At 36.5% G+C, this 18,655-nt stretch overlaps 1 protein-coding gene across 1 annotated transcript in view; it reads right to left on the minus strand.

The window, feature by feature from the left end:
* Positions 1–1,625: 1,625 nt before the first annotated feature.
* Positions 1,626–18,655, minus strand: part of LOC128865022 (leucine-rich repeat and calponin homology domain-containing protein) — a 71,295-nt gene continuing 54,265 nt past the window's right edge. The window contains exons 5-10 of the mRNA XM_054104887.1: positions 18,116–18,590; positions 14,354–15,139; positions 14,165–14,273; positions 11,330–11,467; positions 11,192–11,269; positions 1,626–7,462 (exon numbers count right to left, since the gene is read on the minus strand). Of these exons, the coding sequence (XP_053960862.1) occupies positions 5,909–7,462; positions 11,192–11,269; positions 11,330–11,467; positions 14,165–14,273; positions 14,354–15,139; positions 18,116–18,590 (3,140 nt within the window). The 3' untranslated portion in view covers positions 1,626–5,908. The remainder of the gene's footprint in view (positions 7,463–11,191; positions 11,270–11,329; positions 11,468–14,164; positions 14,274–14,353; positions 15,140–18,115; positions 18,591–18,655) is intronic.

Here is an 18,655-nt window from a genome sequence, read left to right on the forward strand (position 1 = left end):
TGTTTTTCTTAATTTTGGTGTTTCACCGAGATTCGAACCAACGTTCTCTCTGTGAATTCCGAATGGTGGTCACGCACCAACCCATTCGGATACGGCGGCCGCCGTAGTATAGTGGTTATCATGTGCGCTTCACAAATATTTATTTAATATACAAAAAAGGGTTCGAAATAATATTGGACTAAAAAGTTATGAAAAACGAAATAATAGAAATAAAGAATGTAAAACTTAAATAAGAAAAATAAATTTAAAAAGTTGAAAAACGTACTGAACTAAAACTAAAAACAACAAAACGAAATTGAAAAAATAATGGCTAATTTATATACGAAAATAAAAAAAATTCATTTAAATAAACGAGGCAAAATTTATAAAACTTTTCTAATGAAATAACTGAACAAAAAAAGTTACAAGTTAAACAAAAAATCTGCGAGAAAAAACTACTAAATTAAAAAATATTTAATTTAAATAGAAATATATTTCAAATCCTACAAAAATCCCCCAAAAAGTTTTGAGAAACAAAATTAAAATAAAAAATGTAAAATTTAGATACGAAAAATTAAAAAATATATTTTTATTTAAAAAGTTAAAAAAAAAATTAAATAGTACAGGACCAAAAAGTTTTGAAAAACGAAATTGAAATAAAACAAAATTTAGATAAGAAAAATTAAAAAAGAAAAATTTAAAAAAAATTGAAAAAAACATGCATAAAAAATGAAAGAGAGTTTTTATTTTTGTTTGAATTTCTTTATAAAAAGGTTTTGAAATAAAAAAAGTGAAAATTAAAAAATAATGAATTAAAAAAGAAGCATTTTTTCAAAAACCTAAAAACAGACAGTTTGAAAAAAAAAATCATAAAAAATATGAAAATGAGTTTTTATTTCTGTTTGATTTTCTTAATAAAAACTTTGAAATAAAAAACAGTGAAATTAAAGAATTTGAAGAAAATATTCAAAAGTTTTCAAGCCCAAAATTAAAAAAAATTATTATTTAATTTAAAATTAAAAAGAAATTAAAAAATTAAAAAAAAAGATATTTTTCTTTAAAAAGTTAAATAAAATTTAAATAGCACTAAACTTAAATGTTTTGAAAAACGAAATTGGAATAAAATAAAAATAAATAATAAAATTTAAATAAGAAAAATTATATTTATTTAAAAATAAAAAAATAAATAATAAAATTTAAAAAAGAAAAATTGAAAATATACATTTTTATTTAAAAAGTTAAAAACAAATTTAAATAGTACTGAACTAAACAGTTTTGAAAAACGCAATTGGAATAAAATAAAAATAAATAATGAAATTTAAATAAGAAAAATTATATTTATTTAAAAATAAAAAAATTAGCAAAAAGGTTTTGAAAATTTAAATTTAAATAATAAAATTTTAAATTAAATATTTATTTAAAAAATTCAAATACTGAAATAGGATTGAAAAAAAAAATTTTGAAACGCAACATTGGTAACAAAAATTTAGAAATAAAAACTATTTTTACATAAAAAGTATTGAAATCAAAAATTATTGAATCAAAAATAAAATATATTTTAAAGTATTTTGAAACAAAAGCTTTTGAAATAAAAAAATTTCAATAAAAAATTATTTATTTACAAAACAGTTAATAAAAGAAGTTGCAAATAAATAATTAAAGAATTAATTAAAGAAGTTGGAATAAATACTACTGCATTAGTGTTAGTAAATTCGGAATAGAAATGTTAATTGTGTTTTTGCTTTCGTTTTAGAGTTCCTTAGCAGAACTTAAATAGGTTTTGTGCAATATACACTTAAGTCCTTTCATTTTTTAAACATTTTACAATACTTTTAAGCTTTTACAATGGAATTATATTGATTGTTCAAGCTTTTACAATGGAATTATTATTATTTAGTTATAAATAATTTTTTCCCCTCCATTTTCTCTTTTGAAACTTATAAACTTAGTCTTGAATTGAATTTATATTCAAAATTCTGTAATGAAAAAAAATTATTAAAACACCTTAAGTCGGTATGCGCTCCAACATTTATGCGATATTTTCATCTTTTAAATCAATAAATATTTGTCATCAGTAAATTTGAATATTTTGATTATTTTAACAATTCGAGTTCTTAAAAAATATTTCAGAAATACTTTCAGAAATAAATTTTTCTCTTCCTATGTTGATTATTATTTACATAAATCATTCAAGAAAATTCCCACATTTTAAATAAAAATGATTACCTTTATATTAATTCATAAAAAAAAATGCATATTTTTCCTTGTTAAAAATTCGCTCAGTGTTTTAAGCTAATATTATTTTCTTAACTTGTGTACGGTTCATGTTATACTAGAACTTTCGCATCGAAATTTTCTATTTTAGCGTTTTATCGAAAAATTGATATTCCATCAAGTCTTTTGCGTGGTTAAGCATACAAAATATGCAAAGCTTTTTGAAAATTATTAACTATATTTACTTAATTTTCAAATCTATAAATATATTTTGGTGCTCTCTTCTTTACGAAATGCACATTTAAGTACTTTTATATTTAAAAAAAATGGCAGCCTCTGATCAGACAAATATTCAAAAAAAGCGGCAATAGCAATCCTTAATGAGGTGAAAAAATCCAATTACATAAATTACCAACAAAAATTCAATTACCAAATACATAAATTGCTGAAATATAATATTACTTTAAATGTGAATGGATGTTGCATATTTTTCCGCGAATAAGTCCATTCCTATATTTAGTAGGATTCGATATAGCGAATCATGGATTTACACTACATGAATACAACGGAGACTATATGATGCGCTTAAATATAACTCAACTAATTTAACAATAAACTATTTTTACAGCCCCAAAGGTATGCAACTAATTTTGAATTTGACAGATATAATATTAAAAAGTTACAAGTCGATATACTGCATGCGGAGCAGACTCAGCTACAATGCATACTTTTAGGGTGCTGAGGTATACAAATGTGGAAGCAGTGGGACTGTCATTCTAATAAAGAAGAAAATATACAAATGTATTAAAGGACTATATGAGCCCTTGCCCTTGGTTCAGTTCAAATTTGTAGTCATCAAAACTAAACATGACTATTATTTCTTATTAAAAAGTACATTTCACCTAAGTTAAGGTTTTGGGAATATGCTTTCTCTTTGCCCTCGTAAGCAATTGGAACAGCTTGAAAATTTTCAGTTAGTTTTTTATATTATCTTTCTATTTTTTTTTTTGTACTTGAATCATATCAACGCAGTTTTCGTTACTTTTTTTAATTTTCACCAAATAAAAAGCTTTAGAGCAAAGAACTTTTCGGCAAAATGTCGTGAAATGTATACTCATTTTTCATGAGAGAGAATTTCCGGTATGAAATAACAAAAAACTAGGTTGTGATGGCATTATTTGCCATATCAGTTAACCATGAGGCGCATAATAGCCTTATGGACGTGTGCGTTAACTCTGTACTCACTCTCTATACGCACCTTCGAGGTACCACTTCTCTGCTCGCTATCTCTGGGCTCTGCTCACTTCATGAAAAATTTTCATGTAAAAGTAACAGCAAAGTTATCGATTCGCCCCTAGCGAGTACGGTTATACTCAAGGCGCATTCGTTAAAAGTGGTGGCACCAGAGCAAAAACAATGTTTTATATGTTTGATTGTCACAGCAAAGTATTGGCGAAATAGAAAACGAAGATTAAATTCGCCATGTTGCATTCTGTGCTGACAGCCATATGAACACGGCGAAAGAAAAACAAAAACAAATCAGGTATCGGTAATACCAGCTTTAATAGATTCGCCCTGTTATGTCGCATAAAACTTGTAAAAGTAAATGTAATTTTTGGCAGCTCTTCTCCAGTTGCTTCACCTATTCGTCACTTGCCAACGCTTGGCGAAACGAAGAGGATTTATATTAAAAAATACTAACAAGTTTAACCAAGTAATGCTGATATTTTAGCTGCAAAACAAGGTTAAACTTGTACTGAAAATCTGAGAGATTACTAAATTAAAAAATAATTAATTAAAAAAGAAAACATATTTCAAAAACCTAAAAAAGGGCACTTTTGATAAAAAAAAATGCATAAAAAAAAATGAAAATTAGTTTTTATTTCTGTTTGATTTTCTTACTAAAAAAGTTTTGAAATAAAAAACAGTGAAAAAATTATGAAAAAAATTTCAAAAGTTTTCAAGCCCAAAATTTAAAAAATTAATATTTATTTAACATATAAAAAAACACTTTAGAATAGTGGTGAACTAAAAAGTTTTGGGACAAAATTAAAATAGAAAATGTAAAATTTAAATAAGAAAAATTAAAAAAAAAAATATATTTAAAAAGTTAAGAAAAAAAAAAATTCAAAATATTACTGAATGAAAAAGATTTGAAAAACCAAATTGACATAAAAACGGAAAAGAGCTGTTCTTACACATCACTTCAAACTTGTTGCATACCTTTAGGGTCCTTTGTTTGATTTTATTATTCATAAGCCTCTGGTTTGACAATATAATTTTCATTTCTTTGTTTTTTTTTTTGGCAACCAACAATTACTTTGCTTGGCCTCAACAGACAAGCGAAAAAAAGATTCATTTTATATGCATAACTTAAATAGATTAATAAAAAAACTAATATAATTCATGTTTTCTAGCAATAGTAGTCTTGAAGGAAAGCTTAACTCTAATTGTCGAAATAACTTTAATTTATATAAATAAGTATGTAGATTTATGTAATAATACATAAGTTATATTAAAAAAAATATTCAACTGATAGATACAAAACCTACGGCCATAGTATTCATTTGCGATTCAAAACATAACCTAAATTACACCACTGTAAATTCTAAAGTGAATAGAGGAAAACTTATGTCATAATATGAAGCATACTTTCTGGTGTTTAATTTTAAGAAAATATTTAAATATTTTATAAAATACATAGACTTTTTTTTTAATTATAAGGTGATTTATACAAATAAAGAATGCCAAATAAGGCAAGAGTTTTTATAGCACATTTTTGAATGGAACTGTGAAAATACAATAAAACTAAAATTTAACCAGCACAACTCTGACTGCAAAATTACTGAGTGGTGCAAAACACTTGGATAACTAAATTTTTTAGTGGTGAGAAACACTCGGATTGCAAAATATTTGAGTGGTGAAAAACTTTCTGACTGCGAAATTGTTTAGTGGTGAAAAACATTCTGACTACAAAATTGTTGAGTGGTGAAAAACACTCGGATTGCTTGAATGGTGAAAAACACTCTGCAAAATTGTTGAGTGGTGAAGAAATATTTTTAATAAATATTATTACAACTCTACGCTAGGATTCATTTGAAATATTTAGAATTTTTGTTTTTTTGCTGTCAGAGTGATATTGAATTAAATTTCAATACCTGCGTACTGTAATAATACTATTTATAATCATAGAGCTCAAATGTATTATATAACTAAAGCAAATCAAAAATATAAAAAAGTTATGAATAAATTAATATACCTGCGTATAAGTTCCCGCGTTCGACATAAAAGTACAATAATATACAATAACAAAATTAAATTTAAAAACAATTTACAAAGGGCTGAAGCACTTTCAAAATGTAATATGCGCATTTAATTTTTTTTTCCAAATTTCTTTTTAAGCAAGCGGCGGCTGTTAAGACTACATATTTTTATAAAACATCTTCAAAAGACTGCTAAAACTACGTACATATTTTTATAAAAAAAATTTGCAAACAACGCGCAACTCGCCTGCTAAATTAAAAAAAAAATATTCGTCACTAACTCAGAAACGGCGTTAGGTATTAAAAAAAAGCCTATGGCTAAAAGCAAGTTCCTATTCAATCGCTCTTTACCTAAACCCGCACGCTTTCTTTTCGCGTCATTTCGAAAAAACCCTCACTTAAGCTCTATAAAGCAATGTTGCATACAACAACTCTCTGTGACGCATCTGCTCCTACCCTGGCAAGGGAAAGAACACCAACAGCAAAAAGGTTATAATGAAGACACACGATAGTATGATTGTAAGCACATGCGAATCGTGCTTCAGCAGGAATGACGCGCCCGTCCCCTGCGCTGCTGCCTCAGCACCACCAGCGACTCCAGCATGCACCAACTTGCCGCCGCCGCTGCTTGCCAGCTTCTCGTCGTTCACCTCGACCACGCGATAAATGCTGAAAATACTATTTTGGTTAGGTTTGATTGTTGCTGTTGTTGTCGCAGTTGTTGTTGTGCACTTTATTTTATTGTTAGCGCTTGCGCTGCTGTTAATGCTTCCATTTGGGCTGCTGCTCAGCAGCGGCGTTGATTTGGCTGCAGAAGAGTGTTCGAAGAATTCGATACGCTTGGAAACGATCGGCAATGAGTCTTCTACCGCCACGCCTGGCTCTTTCTTCTGGAGCGCGGCTAAATCGATTAGCTTGTACTTGTTGCCTCCATCCACTGCGCGGCTTTCCACCTTCAGCTTAAGTTCCTCGTTGAAAGTTGGCTTTTCGTTGATCAGTTGGTAGGCGCCACCCCCTACGCCGCTACCGCTGCCAGCACCACCACCACCACCACCTCCTCCTCCTCCGATTACTTCACTTTCCGTTTCCACAATGGTTTGCAGCATACATTGATTGTTATTCACATGACCGTAATTGATGCATGAATGGCCACCGTTGCCGGCGAGTAAATTAAATTTAATCTTTTGAAATGTTTTCAATTTGGCATGACGAAAAAAATCCGTAACAATGTGACGCTGTTGTTGTTGTTGGTGTTGCTTTAGTTTGCTATGGCACTGCTCACTGCCGTCACCATGCACAGCAGTGTCCAGTTCGTCGCGCTCCTCCTCTTCGGCGCCAACGCCTTCATCAACGTCGTCACTGTCGAAATCTTTAGCACCAACACATCCACCACTACCATCACCATCACCACTATCACTACCACCACCGTGTCCATTCGTTAGCACGGTCACATCGAAATGACACTTTGCACTCAAATTAAATGTGGAATTGTCTAGGCCAAGTGTATGCAACGTGGGCTGCAGCATCTGTTCTTTGGTGCAGGTCGCAGTGAGTTGGTGCTCATACTCGTGCTCAAAGGCGCCATCGCCGCCACGCCCATCACGCGTTAAAACGCAACGACGTTGGTACTCGAAATTTGTATGTGGTTGTTTTTGTTGCTCATGTTGTTGTTGTGATTCATCTTTTTGTTGCTGTTGTTGTTGCTTAAATTTCTCCTGCTGCCTTTGCAATTTCAACTTCAACTCGTATTGCTGTTGCAAATTTCGTATATTCTGATGATGCGGATTATAATCCAAGGCAATCAGCGCCGAAACCGTTTTCAAAACAGCTGATGGATTTGGCAACTTTTGTGTATTCTCATTTATTTCATTTATTTGCATAATATTTTGGATTTGCTGGGAATCATTATTATTTAAGGAATTTTTGTTGTTATTACTGTTGCTGTGGCTGTTGTTGGATCCGTCGTCGGAGGGGGGCACAATGTCTGCACAGGAGCAAATCAACTCCTGCAACCAACACCAATAACAGATTTTTGTTTGCATTTAGACCGTTTAGACAAATTAATAAGTCAATGGGTAATTTTTAAATTTTATTTTTGGCAATAGGAAAGTGTGGGATTTGTATATGGTGCAGATGTATGTACATACAAATATACTTAAAGAATATGTTAGTTCAATGCGAGAGACACAGTTTGAATAGCTTTGAAATTATATCAACTTGTAGAAATGCCTGATTTAAAAAAAGGTTCATAAATATAAACAAATCACCCCAACGCCGCTACTTGCATCCAGATTATGTGTTAATTTTTAAGGCATCTCCTTAACCAACATATATTGCGGCTATAGGAAATTTTAATCCATATATATTTGTTGTGTTAACAACCAGACTATGGCGTCATCAGCAGGTGGGCCAAAATATTTCTTCAAATATATATTTGATTTCAAAAAGTTTTCGAAATTTTATTACATGTCTTCCACATTAATTTTCAGGTCTAAAATCACCGGCTTTCTAGTAAACTTCAGCAAAATATTACCGGGCGGCAATGTGCTAAAAGTCAAATAGCCTAGACAGATGTTGGCGGTAATTGGGTTTAACGACTTTATTCGGAATTCTCTCAGTAATTAAGTGCTATGGGAGGAATGGTAACTGTTTTCCAATGGAAATTTTAGCTATTCTGAAAGTAGCACAAAGGATAATTGAGAGGAGATTGAGCGGGAAATAGATTGGATTATTTAGTGACAGTCAGGCTGCACTAAAGGCTCTGGAGAACGCAAAGCAAACCTCAAAGATTGTTCAAGAACGTAAGAAGAAGCTTAATTCTGTTGCAGGACAGAATGGGTTGCTTGTATTGATACTTATATGGATTCCAGGACGCAGCGGTGTTCAAAGGAATTAAATCGCCGATGAATGCGCCAGTTGTGGATCAGCGGTTACCCCACAGAGACCAGAACCAATAATCAGAACCAGCACTGCAGGACTCATGAAGTGGATCAACGATTATGTAGGCAATCTACATAAAGAGCGATGGTCTGGTGTAGAACGCTGCACAATTGCAAAGTGTTTTGAGACAGGCCCGAAAAGAAAACTGTCAGACTTTCTTCTAAAACTTGGACGAAAAGATGTTCGGTTGATGGTTGGTATTATTACAGGGTCAGCATGTGACCACCACCACCATTGGAATCGTTGAGGACCCGATTTGCCTGTCTCGCTCAGAGCAGCCGGATAGCACGGAGCATTTTCTCCGTGTGTTCTGCATTTGCTAAAGCAAGGCTACGAATTTTGAATTCCGATGTCATGAAAACGAGTAAAATTCGTTCTCTCAAACTGAAGGATAATTTCAGATTTATCACAGAATCTTTAAAATTCTCACAGGACTAGCTGTCTCTATTCTATTCTATCTTTTTTCATCTGTTACTTCTCTCCTTCCTTCCTCACTATCTACCCTTTCACTTTCCAGAGCTTTAAATGGGCTTTTTAGCTTGAGTGTTTTGGAAGTTTCCAAATCTCTCGGTGCTTCTTGGCTCGACTTCTCAAATTTCAATTTCAAGTACAACTAATGCGGAATGGCAACTAAACTTAATTCGCAGGGGAGAATTGCAATGGCAAAATTGTCGAAAAATGACAGTTAATATCAATTGTGAATGGAAAATAATGAAATTTTTAAAGGGAGAAACAAGAAAGACTGGATGCAATGCTTGTTTGCCCTAACACGTTCGAAATTACATTAATTGTTTTAATATTTGGAAGCAGTTTGAGAAATTGCAATTTAAGATTTTTCTAAATAAATAATTATTTCTTAGTATCGCGGAAGCCAATGCCCGTATTTGTTGCTTGCGGTCCAACTTTTACTGGTAAAACTATCCACTAACCAAATCAGCTGTTCACTAATCCGCATAATAACCGTCCGTCACTCTACAATCCCAATCAGAATTAACTGCTCTGGCGATTAACGCCGCCGTCCGGCTTTGCAAATATAATGCAAGTCAAGGAATCCCAAAATGATAGAAAAAAATTTCTAGGTCTCAAAAAGGGAGAAATATTTTAGTCTTAATATATTTGTTAGGTGTTGGACCTGGGCTAGGTTAGGTTGAGATGGTTGCTACTCTCCATGAAGGTGTAAAGAGGGCCCACATAGGCTTGGAGGCGCATTGTGACACCACCAGTTTAGGTTCAAATTCCTTCTCTAATTCCCAATGTGGTGAATCCCCTCTTCCTATATCAGATTAACGATAAAATATTGTGGAAGGCTGCAAAATATTATTTCTGCTAGACATTCACAGAGGTTAGAGTGTTTTCTACCTAGTTTTAAGCCTATTTTACCTAACTTCTCCTCACGTCTCAATGTAATCCTAAATATTGGGAGCTCTACAGGCTTAAATCGCCTTTGAATTACAGATGATTTTCATGACAAGCCTTTTCATTGCAGAAATACACTCGCAAGTATCGTTAGCTGTCCGCAAAGATAGTCAGTCACAAGTCCACTAGCTTTACCAAGCCGAACGATAGGTCTGAACTGCAGCTAAGTGCTAAGACAATCACTGATCATTAGAGTTAAAATTTAGAAAATACGTCAGCTCTTTTTCACGGAGAACACATAACGGTAATATGTAAAATTCCCTATTTAGCTTATTTTCCAGTAAGCGAAGTCTTGAAACCACAACCAATTTTTCGAGCAGTCTGTTGGTATGGATTCTATATTATTCTTATTTATTACTTGGAACATCTTAAAAGTATACAAACAGTAAGAATTAAAAAATGCAGGCATGAATTTAGAAGATGCGTCCCTCTTAAATAGAGCATAAGGCGGAATCCGTTCCTTGGGTGTACTTATTTTATGGCAACAACCAGTCTTGAACGTTTAAACACATTTATATGACGAATCGCATGCTACATGACCGGCACGCGCTCTGAGTCGCATCTAACCTCCTCATGAACAGATGCTGAGCGTTCCTACGACAGTCGGTTCTAAGAAATTTCCGCTGTAGCCACCACTAACCTGTGGTCAGACGCTACTGGATGGATTGCTTTTAGCAGCGGGGCTCACCATCGAGCTTACCGACTTGGGAGGCTCTACCAGTAGCTACGCTACCGCCGGCATTGCTTCTCAGGTTTATTGCACTTACTAAGCCTCCTCATCGAGATAACAATCCCTAGCAGATGGACGCCATATGCTATAGTAATAAAATTCAATTAGATTCTATAAGCGGGTAGCTGTGGGTTGCAAAAAGGTTAACATCATAAGTGCATCCGTTGTTGTAAATAATTTCTATCAAACAAGCGTGCAGAAAATAAGCTCACTAGCTCTAGATTTAGAGACTTATTAAACTCTTACAAACTACAATAACTAGCGGAACTACTCGAATTCACGCATTACAAAATATGACTACTGGAGCCACACACTGCACTACCAACGCTTAAGAGAATGGTCTTATACAAATGACTACATCAACACCGCTCGTTCGATCCTTAAACTTTTAGACTACACTCAAGAAGAATGCATCTTAATTTCTTCTCAAATACCTCGTGGAAAAATAGTGTTTGCCATTTAAGAATTCAAATTCAAACAAGTAAATATTAGTTGTTGGTCAACTGCTTTCGTCATCCATATTGACAATTTTAGAAATTTTTGTATTTACTTCAATTATTTAACGCTAATAAAATCAAAGCTATTCAACTCTTTACTCTCACTGAGGTGTTGCTAATTTAGTACCGTTAGTAGTTTTTTCAACACTCACCTCATCTACACCGATCCTGCGACAAGCTTCTAGAAAATTATCAACATTTCTGCGGCAACGCGCCATAGTTAGTTTGGACTGCAATGAAGAGAAATTATTAGTATTCGTTTCTAAATGACTTCCGAACTGTTTACTCACGACCCCAGGCGATGGCACATGAATACTGGCAACCGAACGGGGACGCACATAATTGGCCAAATGACAGAGAATAACACCATCGGTTAAGGCGGATGCTATATCTTCGGGTAGCGTCATTTTGAGACGTGTTTCAATGATCTGAAAAAGTTGGAAAATAAATAAAAGATTAGAACGAAATGGAAATAAAATTAGTTTAAGTAATTAAATAAACTCAAGCCGCATTCATTAAAGGTGGTGTCACTAGATCAACAACAATGTTCTGTACGTTTGATTGACAAAGCAAAGTGTTGGGAAACTAGAAAACAAATAATGAATTCGCCTTGTTTCATTCTGAGCTGACAGCCACATGGGCACGGCAACAGGAAAAAAACAAATCAGCTGGTTTACCAACACCACCTATAATAGATTTGCCTTGAATAAAATATACGGCGGGTTTGAGAAAACCAATGTTGCGACTTTGTGGACGCAAAACCGATTAGAAAATAAAAAAATCAGTTATTTTATGTTGGCATAGCTAAATAGATTTAAATACGAGAGATGCACGTCTTCCTGAACATCCTTTACTTTTTTTCATGAACTTTAACCCTCCGTTGGGCATCCGAGTCTGACCAGACTGGCTTTTTTGACTTTGGACGTGAATTTAACATATTTCTATTAGAGCTAACAATTTGAGTTTCCAGTTAACTTCCAAAAATTTAATTTTCTATCGATTTATGGATATAGCCTTTTAAAAAGGATCATCCAACAGGTCGAAATGAGGCCAGACCCGGGTACCCAACCGAAGGTTTTAAAAAAGGTGTCCAACGGAAGGTTGAATGACATCGGGTGGTAGTGAACGTACGAGTATGCGCCCGTTATCGGAACGACCCGATTTATATCCGGCCAAGGATTGTCACTCTAGCAGCATTTCCCATACTTGTAGGGTTATGTCCCTCACAACACATACTGTCACAGTTGCAAACAACCGGATAAAAAGGAAACAATCTTCCATTTCATCTGCGAATGCCCTGTCATATGGAAGGACAGAACCCTGGGTAAGCCGCTGTTCGAGTCTTGAACAGCTGTCTGGCTTAAATGTCAACAACCTGATAAGGTTCCTAAACCGCACAGACTGGATATAGTCATGCTGTAAATAACTGTTAAACAACTTGGTAACGAGGATGTGGCAACAAAATGGTGCGGAAGCGAAAGTCGGATTCTGGAAGAATCACCACTTAAACCAACTAACCAACCAACCAGGGTTATGCTGCTACAACAACAAAATCAACAACCACCGCCCTGAACATGTGTACATTGCTCTGCATGAATGCCACGCAAGAGCATCTGTGAGCTTTCCCTGATTTTTTTTTTTTTTAAGGTTTATAAAGTGGTCTCTACTTCTGAGGTTCTATTCTCCCGTACAGTTCCGGCCTCACAGCTGTTTGGCATATCTCCATAGTGTAGTGCTATTTTTTCTGTTTTAGCTTTTTCTTTTTTCTCCTGAGCTCTTCTTTAATGGTGTGGTGACCTTTGCTTTCATTTCGAGCAATGACAACCTTATTACAAATCGTCGAATTTTCATTTTGTCATAATGACTACGTCAACCGCACATATTTGACAGTTCATTCCGTTGTTAGTTAGCTTTTGTAGCAATTCATTAACAACGAGGTTCTATCATGAAGAGAAGATTTTTAGAGGTGTCCTCTTGAGCAGACCGTTATTCAGCTCTGAGAGAATTTTGCAGAAACTGCTGATGGGCTGAGGTGACTTGGGATGTGTTTACAAAAACAAATAAGATAGTGTTGGTGATATACGAGAAAAATTCACCAATGACACTTCGTTGTCGTTCAAACAACGACTAATTGGACGAATGCGTGAATATATGTGAAATGATTCTGCAATTGTATTCGTGATATCCAAAAAAAAACAACAGTCTTCGCTAATGCTGCTTCGTTGCTATTGAAAAACGACTAATTCGACGAGTGTGTGGAATGATCGTGCAGAATTCAGCTTCCGAATCACCCAAGTGACGTGGTAGCCGAAATTTCCCTCACAATTTTCTTTTTCACCATAGTTAAAGAGCAACCCAGGTAAATCTATTATCCTTGAGACTCTCTAACTGGGGAGTGGAGATAAACTCACAATCCTGGGCATACTTTTCTGGTTCTTAGTTGTGTGCCGCTTTTCGCCTTTGTATGGCGCCATTCATGCGCTGATTCGAAAAACCTTTGCACGATCCTTTCTCCGTTCTCTTGACATACACCTACTATGTGCGAGACATAGAATAAAACAGAGCTAAAAGCGGTTGCACACTACCTAAACGAGTTTTGTGCCCTCCACACATCGAAAAACCTTCATAAGCAATACGAAGGATTGTCAAGGGTTCCCTCCCTGTACTGGGAGGCACTGAGTGCCACTTCTTCGCGGTCGAAAGCACTCCAGATATCTGCTGTAGGCGCTAATATAGTGTATTTGTGGTGCACCTTCCTCCTCTGTATAGAAACTGACTAGTCTAAAATGTTGCTAGCGTTGGAACGTTCAACCTGCGCCTGTTCTATGATAGTTATTGCTTTGAGTGCAAAGTATGCTCGACTGATTAATCTAAAGCGCTTAGCTAGTGGGTAGTCTATTTTTGCTGTAGAACAATGCAAGGCTGTTGGTCATCAACTTTATTAGGTGTGTCATTTGTCGCACTGCTGTAAGCCCATTTAACCCCTATGAGCCCATCTGGCCGATTGCTGAGTACACAAGCTTTTAGCCAGCTTCCAGTTCATATGGATTTCTCTTAACTTTTGCCTATACTTTTGTTCAATAAATACAAACACACTTCTTATAAACAATTAAACCAACACTTACACTCCGCAACTGAGTCATCAGTTCAGTCTCCTCACGTTGGCGATCGAATTCGCGACGCATAGTAAAGCTAAGTTTCTCCGCAGGTATGTCGTGATTCCAGGTGACGGTGCTAAGCATTCAAAATAAAAATAATAATAACAACCAATTAGTATCTCAGACCTTAAAAGGATCTCGCACGCCGCTGCTTACCGATGAGTTTTCGCCGTACCCAGTTTATTTGTGCCGCTCACAGGCGATTTGAGACCACCAAATGAAGTTATTTTATTATTATTCGCAAGTATGCCAGCACCACTACCGCCGCCACCGCCACCTGCATTACCATTAAGCGTTTTCATTGGACTATTTGGTTTCACATAACCCGAGCAATCACCATTCACAAGCTGATGTTGCTGCGACTGAGACTGTTGTGCCTGCTGCAGCTGCTGCTGTTGTTGTAGGAGCAACATTTTCTCTGTCTCGTCTAGTGTTGTTGTGACTGGTTGGATTTGCTTTGACGTCGCCAGCGACGACATTAATTCGGTATTTCGTGACGGTGTCACTTTTTGTACCGGTTTCTTTGGTATTACAATGCAATAATCGCTGCCAGCATCGCCAGCATCGCCAACAAGGACACCGCCGCCATCACCATTAACACCATTTACCAGTCCATTAAACATTTTTAGGCCTCCATTGGTGGCACCAACACCAACACCAACTCCAACTCCAACTAATCCACCACCACCCCCGCTGCCATTCTTCATTATCGACTTCGGTTGCGGTACGGTGTTGGCACCATTCATTATTCGTATCATTTCGTTGCACCCAATATCGGCGCCGCCACCGTTACTATCTTCATAGTGTGGCATATTGCCAGCTATGGAATTTAATGCATTCGATGCTTCGCTCATGTCGTACAGCATTTTTTGGCTATTTTTGATTTTGTAAACACTCGACACTTCCAAATTTCGTTGCTGTTTGAGTGCCTCCTTGTATTCGCTGGAGAGAAGCAGAAAAAGGTTTAAAAATAAATTGAAAGTTAAATAAAGTTATTTTATGTATCATTGATTGAAATAAAGCTTAAAAAGGGCATCAAAAAATATGTTTTCCATCGACAAGGAATGGCGCCTCTGTTGTAAATTTAATTTATAATGGCAAGGGAGAATTACTAATCAATTTTCCCGGGAAAAAAGCTAAGCAGCTTATGATTGGACTCATGTACACATTTTTTTTAATGGCAATTTTAGATAACTTAGAAGAACCAATACTTTAAAGGAATATAGATAGAGCTCCAGGCGCTTAATAAAGGGCGATCAGATTGGAGGTACTTTTTCCAAAACGGTTTTTTTGACAGATCACGCGACCACTGTCAAACTAAATACGTACTTTTTTTCAGTACTCATTGCCATTTCATCATGGAAGGACTTACGCCTCAACAACATTTACAAATCGTACAAATGTATGACGAAAATCGACGCTCTCTAAAGTGTTCATCGCGCGCTTAAGCCAATTCATGATGTTGAGCGATGAGGCCCATTTTTGGCTTAATGGCTATGTCACTAAGCGAAATTGCAAATATCTAGGAGTAATCTTGGATAAGAAGCTGACGATTCACTGAAGGTGAATCGTGCATTGAAGATTTTTCAGCAATGCCGTAGAGCCTTTGGCAAAACTTGGGGTCTGAAACCTGCTGTGGTCCTATGGATATACACGGCACTTATCAGACCAATCATCACTTACGCTTCTGTGGTCTGGTGGCGACGGAGCATGGTTAAGTCCACAATCCGGGAACTATACAGGCTGCAAAGAAGTGTATGTTTATGCATCACGGGTGCCATGAGTACAACCTCTGGTGATGCCCTAAATGCTATGCTTAATTTGCTCCCCCTGGATCTTAAGATACAACAGGAAGCAATAAAAGCAATGTGTAGACTCCATAAATATGGTTTCTGGCACGAAGATGGAACTTCGGGACACAGAGAAATCTTTAAGTTGCTGTCAGAGCAGTATCCACTGTTTTTGGCACCTAAAGATGGCCTGATACCCACAGTTTCGTTCGGAAGGAAATTTGATGCCAGCTCACGCAATGGAGCAATCCAGAATGCATGCAGGGAGGTTTGACGGATATTTTCTTTACCGATGGGTCCAAGACTGAAATAGGGTCTGGAGCCGGATGGTACTTAAACGATAGTAATAAGTATCACTATGTTATGGGGGGAATGGCAACTGTTTTTCAAACAGAAGTTTTTGCCATCCTAAAAGTAGCCGAATGGATAATCGAGAGGAGATGAAGCGGGAAACAGATTGGAGTTTTCAGTGACAGTCAGGCTGCATTGAAGGCCCTGGAGAACGCGTAGCAAACCTGGAAGATTGTTCAAGAATGTAAGAAGAAGCTTAATTCTGTCGCAAGACAAAACAGGCTTGTACTTATATGGGTTCCGGGACACTCCGGTGTTCAAGGAAACGAAATTGCCGACGAATTGGCCAACCGTGGATCAGCGGTGCCCCCACAGGGGCCAGAGCCAATAATCGGAATCAGTCCCGCAGGAATCAAGAATTGGATCAACGATTATGTAGGCAATCTACATAAAGAGCGATGGTCCGGTCTAGAACGCTGCAGAACTGCAAAGTGTTTTGTGACAAGTCCGAACAGAAAACTGTCAAACTTTCTACTAAAACCTAGAAGGAAAGACATTCGGTTGATGGTCGGCATCATTACAGGACACAACCCATGGGGTCAGCATATGACCACCATTGGAATCATCGAGGACCCGGTATGCCTGCCCTGCTTGGAGGAGCCGGATAGCACTGAGCACTTTCTCTGTGAGTGTCCTGCCTTTGCTAGAGCGCGACTACGGGTATTGGGTTCCGATGTCATGGGAATGAGTAATATTCGTTCTCTAAAACTGGAGGATATTTACAGATTCGCCAAAGAATCTGGAAAATTCTCACAGGACTAACTATCTCTATCTCTGTCTCTATTCTTTCCTATCTCTTTCTCTGATACTTTTCTCCCTCCCTCCTTGACTATCTACCCCCTTTCCAGAGCTTTAAATACAATGGGCTTTTTAGCCAGAGTGTTTTAGGAGCCACCAAATCTCCTGGTGCTCCTTGGCTCGACCTCTTCAAATTCAATTCAATTCAAGCGAAATTGCCATATCAAGAACAGCCATTACATTCATTGAAAACAACCGTTTAGTGCAACCTACGGGCTAGAGGAATCATCGGCCCATATTTCTACAAAGACGGGGCTAGCGCCAATGTAACAATGCATGTCGAACGCTATCGCGTCATGATAAACGACTTTTTGATGCCGTAAATTGAAGCCCGTGATCTTCACAACATTTAGTGCCAACAAGACGGCGGGTGGAGCTACTTGCCATACAACCAGACAGCCATACAGCCCGTGAAATAATGGATTTACTGGGTCGTTGTTACGGTGAGCAATTTCGACTGGCTTTTTCGATTTTGGACGACTTGAACTTCCAGGTAGTTTCCTAAAATTTAATTTTCTATCGATTCATGGATATAACCTTTTAAAAAGGATCCTCGAACAGGGCGAAAAAATGCCAGACCCGGATGCCCAGCCAAAGGTTTTAAAACGGTGTCCACCGGAGGGTTAAGCGAAAAACTCTATTATGGATAAAAGAGACGTATGTTTTACATAGTAACATTTGTGAATTCCAGCAGGTTGAGTTCGGTATATCTGGCTGATCTGAATAGATCTCACATAGATCACAAGGGTCCGTAGTGTTACCAGTGTTGGAGACGTATTAAACATAGTTCGTGATACATGACTTGGTGAGTTTTACTATACAGTTTGAACTTTGTGAGCAATGTCCTTCAAAGTTGAAAAGTATACCGATCCCAGAGCAGGACAGTGCCAAAGGAGGTATTCTAATGTACCCCAGTTCCAGTAACAAAATTAAAAAAACACAAATTCTAGCACATTTTATTGAATTGTGTTCTACTAACCGATAAGTTTGAATATTCCCCAAATTCTTATTGGATTTCTCATCGTGTCTATGCTGGTAATGCTCCATCATGCCATCCTCTTGTTCGGGTGATGAGCCATTACTCCCATTATTACTGCCATTACTCGAGTTCGAATGAGCATAGTTTATATGTTGGTGCTGTTGTTGCTGTTGTTGCGGCGACTGATGTTGATGCTGCGGTGTGACAGGCGCTGATTGTACAGTCGTCACTTGCATTTCCACTTTACGTTTCGTTGGCGACTCGGCCGCATTAAGTGGCTTCACAACAGCTGCTGCAATCGCTGCCGTTGGCGCCACTACACCACCTGTGCTCGTGCCATTAGCTGTTGACGATATTGATTCATCAACAATTGTGCTTGAACTCGATGTAAGCGAAGCATCCATCAATTCCGAACTCAATGAGGGGGGCGGTGTGGTCGGGGTTTTACGAGCAGGTGAATCCAATTTGGATTTAACTGTAAGTTGAACACAGGAAGTGAGTAAGTGAGCAGTGATTAGTAGCTGATTCATTTGCAATGAT

Source organism: Anastrepha ludens, chromosome 5, assembly GCF_028408465.1.
Source record: "Anastrepha ludens isolate Willacy chromosome 5, idAnaLude1.1, whole genome shotgun sequence".
NCBI classification, from domain to species: Eukaryota; Metazoa; Arthropoda; class Insecta; order Diptera; family Tephritidae; genus Anastrepha; species Anastrepha ludens.